Source organism: Nyctibius grandis, chromosome 11 (genome assembly GCF_013368605.1).
Source record: "Nyctibius grandis isolate bNycGra1 chromosome 11, bNycGra1.pri, whole genome shotgun sequence".
Taxonomy (NCBI): Eukaryota; Metazoa; Chordata; class Aves; order Nyctibiiformes; family Nyctibiidae; genus Nyctibius; species Nyctibius grandis.
This window is the reverse complement of record NC_090668.1, coordinates 9,987,883-9,997,275: the sequence shown is the minus strand read 5'-3', so window position 1 is coordinate 9,997,275 and position 9,393 is coordinate 9,987,883. Positions and strand designations below refer to the sequence as shown.

Here is a 9,393-nt window from a genome sequence, read left to right as displayed (position 1 = left end):
CACCACCACCCAGGCAGCAGGCAGCCAGGCTGCCCGTCAGGTCACTCCTGGCGCAGCACCGCCGCCCGCGCCCTCAGCGAAGCCCACCCGGGAGGCCAGGCCAGACCCGGGCGGGGGCTCGGGCCGCGCTCCGGCGGCGGGCGGCGGGCAGGGCGGGCCGCACGTGGCGGCGCGGCGCGCGAGGAGCCGGCCGTGCCCGGCGGCGCGGGGTCATGCGGCTGTGCGAGAGGAACCCCCTGGCGGCGCGGCGGCGCTGCGCGGCCCTGCTCGGCTCCCTGCTGCTGGCCGCCGCCCTGGCGCTGCGCAGCGCCCCCCGGCCCTGCCCCGAGGCCCACCCGGACGCCGCCGCCGACCCCCGCTGCCGCCAGCGCCTCTACCAGGCGCTGGAGCTCTTCCCCGGCAGGAGGATCAACTGCTCGGGCATCGTCCGCGGGGATGAGAAGGCCCTCCAGGAGGCCCGGCTGAGCAACCTGGAGGTTGCGAACAAAAGGGATTCCCTGACGCCCGATGAGTACCTGAACATGACGAAGGACTGCAGCAACTTCAAGGAGACCCGGCGGTTCATTGAGTTCCCGCTGAGCCAGGAGGAGGCAGAGTTCCCCATCGCCTACTCCATGGTAATCCACAACAAAATCGAGATGTTCGAGCGGCTCCTGCGGTCCCTCTACGCCCCCCAGAACGTCTACTGCGTCCACATTGACAGCAAGTCCCCGGACGCCTTCCAGGAGGCCGTGCGGGCCATCGTAGCCTGCTTCCCCAATGTCTTTGTGGCCAGCCGCCTGGAAAAGGTGGTCTATGCCTCCTGGTCTCGGCTGCAGGCCGACCTCAACTGCATGCAGGACCTGTTGCAGAGCCCTGTGCCATGGCGCTACGTCCTCAACACCTGTGGCACCGATTTCCCCATCAAGACCAACGCTGAGATCATCCGTGCCCTGAAGACGTTGCAGGGGCAAAACAGCATGGAGTCAGAGAAGCCCTCGGCCATCAAGCGGGAGCGCTGGCAGTACCACCACAAAGTGGGGAAGTTCATCTCCCGGACAGCCACAAAGAAAGCGCCACCACCCCACAACTCTCCCATGTTCACGGGCAACGCGTACTTTGTGGTCACGCGGGCCTTCGTGCAGCACATCTTCGAGAACCCCACGGCGCAGCAGTTCCTTGAGTGGGCCAAGGACACCTACAGCCCTGACGAGCACGTCTGGGCCACCCTCAACCGCATGCCTGGCGTGCCGGGCGCCATGCCCCAGAATGACAAGTTCCAGCTCTCGGACATGAATGCCCTGCCCCGCCTGGTCAAGTGGCAGTACCTGGAGGGTGACACCAGCAAGGGCGCGCCCTACCCGCCCTGCACCGGCAGGCACCAGCGCTCCGTCTGCATCTACGGGGCGGGCGACGTGCCCTGGATGCTCCAGCAGCACCACCTCTTGGCCAACAAGTTCGACTCCATGGTTGACGATGCTGCCATCCAGTGTCTCGAGGAGCACCTGCGCCACAGAGCCCTCTACGGCTCGGGACTCTGAGGGGAAGCCGCCGAGACCCTCACCAGCACCTGCCTCCTTCCGTAGGCGGGTCCAGCCGGCGGCACCTCAGGGACAGTGGGAGGGGCTGGAGACCCATGTCGTGAGGCGAGACCGGTGCCGGCGCGTTACCGGCGGGACCTTCCCGCACAGCGGGCGGTCGTTGTTTTCTTAAGTTTCTAGAACCTGAAAGAAAGATTTGTGAACTTCTATATTTCACCCACATGTATTTTTCCCACCTTCTCACATTAAAGCCAGACACTTTGTATGGATCCAACAGCTTTTCACTACCTATACTGCTGAGGGATTAATTCAGTTGTCTTTGTACTACCAAAAAAAATATTCAACTAATTTTTTTGTCAGTAACATTCTCACTTTTATGAATTCGAGGTCTCTGGTGGAGAATTAGCATTATACAAAGGACATCTGAAGCAATTCCATAGCACCAGGCTACATTTAGATGAAGTTATGACTGCAATCACACAAACATTGATTTAAATAGGATGAGAAGATAAAATAACTGACTTGAAAAGGTGTATCGTTGCAATTTTGTTAGACATTTTAAAATGAACTTGGTTGTAAAATGCTTATGTTTAAAATTCCATGGTGATTTTACAGCAAACATTATAGGCAAAAACCCCAACTACGGGCAAGAAAAGCTATCAAATATAAACACCCAACGAATCATTGGGCATTTGTTTATTCAGAAAGAGCAAATAAAGTAATAGGATTGCTGGTCCCAGTGGGAAAGTCTTTCCAATTTACATAAACAGACATTTGCTACAACAGAGATTAAAGCTTTATGCTAATCTGATAGTAACACAGAAAATTAAAAAATGGTTTCAGCAGCAAATTTAACATTAAATAGCAAATATCTCCATGACTAGTACATTCTTTTAGAACAAAACTTGACTCAGGGTGAAAACTCAAGTCTCCCGACATAGAAGACTCTATCTAACCATTGCTGCCTAATCTGATTTTGCTTGGTGGAGCTCTTTCATTTACTTTAAATTAATACATATTAGCCCAAAATGGTAAACGACTGCCAGTGGTTCATTGGGGGACTGGAATACGTTTAAGTTTCTGGACTAAATCAGGCAGAGCGGGGTCAGTGTGTTTCTGACTATGGCAAGGTGTTGGCTTTTTCCCTTGGAAAATGGAGAAAAAAGGTGCATGTTCATGGAGAGGAAAAAAACCCCATACTTCTCTATGCTAAGGAATCACATCGAAACCAAACCCATCCATGAAATGGATGTCTGTAAGAAGATCTAAATAATTTATTTCTCAAAGTACCTTCTGAGCACCTACAAAAAGTGAAAAAGTGTTTGAGGGTTGGAAGGAACCCCAGCCCGAAACAGTGAAAGATTGTCGACAGAGGGACCTCTCTATTATTTTGCAAATGTACCTGTAAAGAAAGATAAATATATACAAGTTACTTACAGATTTGTTAACAGTAATTTTTATCCCCTTCACTCTGTAAATATGTTTTTCTTCAGCTGTTTCTTCTCTCAGAAATATAAAGTATTGCTTGTACACACTATTTAAAGAACAGTGTTTCATCTATTATTGACAGACATTGCCCTGACAAAAAATGTTACAGATGGAGAGACAGAGACAAGTATTTAGATATGGGGGGGGCGGGAAAAGCACCACTTCAAATCTGTTCCACGGTAAGTCTTTTAGCAAAGTCAAAATTATTAATTTTTCTTTTCATGTTACTTGTTGCTATCTATGCTCTTCCTGGTTAGACCTGAAGACAGAGAATGTAAGCATTTATCCACAGTTGAAAGAGCTTGCCCACAGAATATGCAGGCCTCAAGTGAAACCAGCATACCAAAAAAACAGCTTGGTGACATAGTAAGAGGGACAGCAGTTACCTAACAACGTAGCCTACACAGCCTTCCCCATTCAAAGAGATCACTGGTTTGTATGAAAACAATGTTCTGGCATTATTATCTGGAAGTGTAAACAACTTGTAAACTTCTACATCCACTTCTCTTGACTCAAAGAAAACTTCCAGTTTCTGTTGGTGTTATTACTCACAGTTTATCTCAGATGATTTGGTTCCAAAAACAAAGGCATATCTTGTGCAAATTTATTTTCAATTCACCCTTTCCTTTTAGTAGTGGCTTAATTTCTTCTGAAGGAACGAGACTACTCCCAAATTCAGAAGGTGAACTAAGACAAAAAGATTCTTACAAAGGAATGTTCTCAGCATTTCCTCTTCCAAAGACATTAGAAATGTCATATTTATGAGTGTAGTCACATGTCAAAGCAGTGATACAGAAAAGAAAAAAGAAAAAGATTTATGTCTCCTTACCATTACAAATGACAATAAAAAATATCACTGAACTCTAATAGAGAACTCTATTCCAGACACCTCAAAGTATCTTAGAAATAAGACAGCTAGCATCTTAGAAAACTGGCAACAGGGCACAAAGAAAGGATGTAACTTACCAAGATTAGTTGCAGAACTGAAAAAAGAATAAACTTCAAATAGAGTAGGACAAGCTCTAGCCCAAAGTAGCACTAGCATATCAGAATATAGGATCACCTCCAAAAAATAGGTTAAACCCCATATGAACTTCATCAGTAAAATCTTGGGCTATCCAAACTGGAAATATATCAGAAATATTAGTGTTAACTTTGTCTCGTGAGAGGATGAAAATCTACTTCTGACACTTCTGTCTACAATCAATTGTTAACTAACAACCTGAACTTCAAATAAACCACCAGTTGTTTTAAGGAGGTAATATGTTGCAAATTGCCATTTACTTTTCAAGATACGCACAGGAGGAAGGTGAAACTATAATTCTGAAATAATAACAGATTTTTTTTTTTTAAACTCACCTGGCTTTAATTTTTATTTTATTTCTGAGTGGGTTTCACTTTATTTTTACAAGAACACTCTAACGTGAGCTGAAGCTGGCATAATACCTATTTACAAAGTGCGCCCATGAACATCTGTTCTTAACTCTAGTTGAGAGGGTCTGTTTCCCTGTTGCTTTGCATTTCCTTCATGCTCTACAGGATCATCTCTGAAATGTCCTGTAATAAAGAGATGGGTCAATTGAAATAAATTCAGTGCAATCCAGGTAATAAATTATGAACAAACTAGAAGCAAACATGACCTATAGGAACAAAATATCAGTAAAGTATTTGCAGTCATGAGTAAAATTGATTCAGGGAACAGTGTTAGGGTGTCCTTTTTCTTCTGACTGCAATAGCAGTGATCATGAAACATTAACTAGACTCTCAGTGAACTATTTTCCACTTCCTTGGAGGGTGCAGGCTCTTTTAGCACAAGGTGAAAACCAAAATATTAATATATCTGTGACTTACTACCTACTAACCCATAATGGCTAATTTATACAGTAAATTTATCTTTGAGCAAAGCTATTTTCCTAACAAAGATCACCCTTTAAGTTACAGTGAAGGAAAAGTCCACATCTCGCAGTACAGTCTTACTAAAATTGAAATGCTTTTTACCATGCTCCTACTTTTCTTCCCCCCTGCCAAACTTTTAGAGTACAGAAAAGCAAAACCAAGTCACTAGTACCATAACTGAAATACTACCTCCTAAGCTGCCGAGATCCCTAAAAGCAAATATCTGTGTTTTGAGTAACTGTCATCTACCTCATTGTACCTAGTCATTGTGTAAAAGTACATAATGATCCTGATTAAACTTGTCTTCTGGGAATCCATCATAAATTCTTCCTGCTCTGCACTTTCCTTTAATTTGTGTCTCTCTGATAACATTTAAAGTCAGGTATTGACATCCCTGACTGAGCAAACAGCTTCCGTCAGATAACATCCTGCTTTGTGCACTTACAGGATTCACAAAATCCTTTTTCTCGGAAGCCATGTTTAAACACAGGCAGTCACCCACAGCCACTTCTGTATCGGTATTTATTCTTTCCTTTTCTTCACTTTCTTATAGTTAATTTACTTTCTAAATAGCAACATCCATTCTAGCTCAATGTCAAGGTACAAAGGTATCTTTTACTTTCTCTCTGCTACTGGTAGGTGGAAGCAACTGTGACCTTTTTGAAGAAAATCAACAAAAAAAACAAATAAATGAATCAGTCTGTAACACCATAGGCAAGGAAGAACCAAATAGGCAGCAGCAAGTATGCTGATGCTGTAGCAAGTGAGACGGTTTGTCTTCCGTTGGGTATTGAAATAGCTTAGTATGACAAAAGTGTAGTTAACACTTTCAGGTGTAAGTTCAACAAATCTTCCAAGAGCACAAAGCACATTAATCATATGAACATGGAGGGATTAGCTGAAATTCAAACATTACAAAAAAAGCAAGTGTCAAGGAAGTTACGGAGAGAAAAGCAATAAAAAGCAGGAAAAATATTGGCACCAGATTCCCTTACCTTCTCTTTGCTCCCCTCTCCTTCAGTGAACTCAAACAGCCTCCAGAGAAGTAGCACATCCGGGGCCTGAACAAACACCATCCCAGAAACATGGTTAGAGCCCAAAAGAATGTGTGCTGCCAAGCTAGTGTCAGAGCTTGTGTTGACAGCTGTGAGGTTTGCAGGAATTAATTCCTCCAGAAGCATAGGCAAGCTTTTCTTCTGCAGTGAGCAGGCAGCAGTCTTCATTCCATAGGCAGATACTCCCTGAGGCATCACTGGAGCAATTCTAGACATCAAAAAGGTTATTCCCAAGAATTATTTACACCTCAGTATGCCTCAAGAGCTGTTTTCTGAAGAGATGGCAGAGTTAACATGGTAAATACCTTATAGTGAGTGGGGAGGTTAAGAAAAAAAGATAGTTTAGAAACAACAACCAAAAAAAAAAAACCAGAGAGAGAAACTAGAGGTAACCTAGGAACAGAGTATTTCCAAACAAAATACAGAAAAAAGCTAGATAAGGTTGGAACAGCAGACCTGTGTGAGGTTTACTTTAGAAGCTTTAGAAACCATAAAGCAACGCTTATTCATGTTTTTTCTTCACATACACAAACACAACATGAACTTCTTCAATTTTCAACAGTATATTCACTGAACAAATAAACACTGAAGAAGTGGTACCTGGAGCTTCTGCACCACAACATAACCGTGCAGGGAGCAAGGCTGCCAAATGCCTCTCTGTTGCATATGCAGATTGCCCTTTGGCTCTCAAGGACAATAGATCACAAGAGCAAAGAACAGCATTGATCACAAAATTTCCAATATTCTTTATGTACCCAGGTAAACTCAGTAGTCTGTATGCATCCAGATTTGAATTCCATGTCCCAGAAACATCCCACAGATGCAAAAATATCAGATACCTGCATTGCCTAATACTGCACTGTCATGAAGGAGACAGAAGATGCATATGTAAGCTAATTTTAGGAACAATAAGTAGTCAAACTTAGAACTAAACATTTATTTTGTAAATTAAATACAGAGTACATAGAAAACAAGAAGGAATCCACCACAAGAGTGGAAAACAAGTGGTCTGCAGAACAGCAGCTTAATGCATTTGCCATAACCAAACAGAGCTAGCCTCTGTTACCAGAAAATTTTAAACAGTGATGTTAAAACATTAACGAGATATGAAATAAAGCTTCTAATACCACCAATAATTAGCCAGGCAGCAGCAACACAAAAGGTTCGGGGTACATGTTTGCCTTTTTTTCCTTCAGTTTTTATTTTTGTTTGGTAACCTCTCTTCCTGTTGTTCTATATGAAAGGCCTTCTCAGACTTTCGGCTTGAGAGAGGAGTGTCTAGATTACAGAAGGAGCATGTTATGACTGCCCACTTGTTCCTCTCATTTGTTTGCTGTTTCACCTAGAACATTCCCTTACTCCCCATTTGTACATGCTTTCTAGCCTTTCACACAGACTAAATTAGATTCCCTCAGTACAGGGTCCCTTTACTATCACTGTGCCCAGGAACACATTGCTTCCTGTCCCAACCATTCCAGTTGCTCCAAGAATTCTTTGAAGTCCGTTGTGCATTTCTTTTAAGACTATGTTATTATTAGAAAAAGGAAAAATCTTGGAACAGTTCAGAAGCATCTGTAACATTTAATATATTTTTCATCGATGTCACTTTTTGCCACTCACTTAACTCAGGCTAAACAACAAGCTAATCAAGAACATCAGTGTCACTTAAGCATTTGCACGTTTTTTTCCCTACAGTAAGACTCAGGTACAGAGCATTTAAATTCATTTCAGAATGTCCATCTCCTTTTCAAATGCTTCCTTACAAGGCAAAGCAATATACAAATCTCAGTTTTCACGCCCAATAGGAACCGCCAGATAAGCAGGGTATACAATTCAGAGTATTAGTGTTATGCATCAGCACAGGGAGTATCCCATTACCTTCTCCTTCCAAAGGACCAAGTCTAGAGCTTCAATGGGACTATTACTTCTTCTTTTCTTAAACAAGTCAGTAAAGTTGTCCTGAATTATGAACATAATAATTTCTGGTTCCTGCTCACATCGATTTGAATTTCACAGATTACTAACAGACATTTTTGTTAACAAAATTATTTCTCCTTTCATTTGTAATTTTTCTTAGTGTATATATTCATTATATTATTTTCTTTTTCAGTGAAATATTTCTTTTCCTTTCAATTAACAAGTATGGTAGCACTAAGTCTGGGAGTGCTAAAGTAGTAATATACAACTGTTGAAACACAAGGGAAGCCTGATAGAAGAGTATCAATGAAATGTAAACATAAATCCATTTCCCACAATAACCACACATCATCAGCACAATTGTGGTTCTTTACTAAATTTGTTTTTAATGGAAAAACGCTATAGTAAATATACTAATGCACACTTAATTGGACCAAAATCAAATATATAATTATTTGCATTAGGAGGGAGTCCAAAGGCTACAGAGAACTGGAGATTGAGAAGTTTCTGGCCAGAGACAGGAAGAGACTGCAAAGAGTTGGAGGTAGGAACAGCAAACTTTTATACTTTTAAGGGCTGAAATTCAGTTTACCACATGATTGTTAGAGAACAAAAAAAGTTTAAACCTAGAGGATTGACTGTGAGGCAGAAAAAGAGAAAACCATGGTACGGATATACATTTGCATCCTTTAAGATAATGACCTCAACAGATGCTTATTGCGCTGTTCAAAAAAAAGCAAGTCTGTTGTTCTGGTTTCAAAAATGGTTACCTGCCAATCTGCAGTTTGTAGCAAAGGACATTTAGCATAGGTACAAGACAAAAAAAATAATGGTTAACATAATACTTGGAACAGTCTAGCAAGCAAGTTTCTGAACTCCTTTCTCACTTGAAGTGAGGGAAGCAGAAGTTAACCAAACCCCGAACATATATCCTTTGATGTCCAAAGGTAGCATTTAGAGAATGGTAACATATCAGTCTGGAAAGGTATTAGAAGAGATACTAAAGCTTTATTACTTTAATTAACAGACTGGGCCGCTGGCATGTAGAGAAAGCTTTCAGCATGTAAATTATGCTCCAGTTTCGGCACAAACTGAAGATTTAGACTGATCTGAAAAGTTACCCCTGACTTTTCTTTTGTGCAGCTTCCAGTTTCTAGTGGTCTGTAAGTAGCCTACTGTCAAAAACAAATGAATTTGACACTGCTGAGGCAGTTAGCATTCCTATGACCACATTGGAACACTCACTGTTATGTCAGACAAATGAGCTGTCAGTATATGATGTTCATACTTCTAGTGAAGAAACTCTTTTAAGGGTTTCTTCGTTGGAGTTATTTAGTGGAATGTGTAAATCTAAAAAGAACAAAAGTTATCCATTTGATATTTCAAAATTCATAGCTCAGCTCTTTCACTGAAATCCTGTTGGCCAAGTGTCCAATTAAATGTATTCCCCATAAATACAAAAAACAATTAGAAAAACATTAAAACAAGCAGCACTAACATTTGTTGAGAATGTAGTG

At 42.1% G+C, this 9,393-nt stretch overlaps 1 protein-coding gene across 1 annotated transcript; it reads left to right on the top strand.

The window, feature by feature from the left end:
* Nucleotides 1-212: 212 nt before the first annotated feature.
* Nucleotides 213-1,520, top strand: GCNT3 (glucosaminyl (N-acetyl) transferase 3, mucin type). Its single transcript, XM_068410631.1, has one exon. The coding sequence runs from the start codon at nt 213-215 to the stop codon at nt 1,518-1,520; it is 1,308 nt and encodes a 435-aa protein (XP_068266732.1).
* The last annotated feature ends 7,873 nt before the right edge of the window (nt 1,521-9,393 follow it).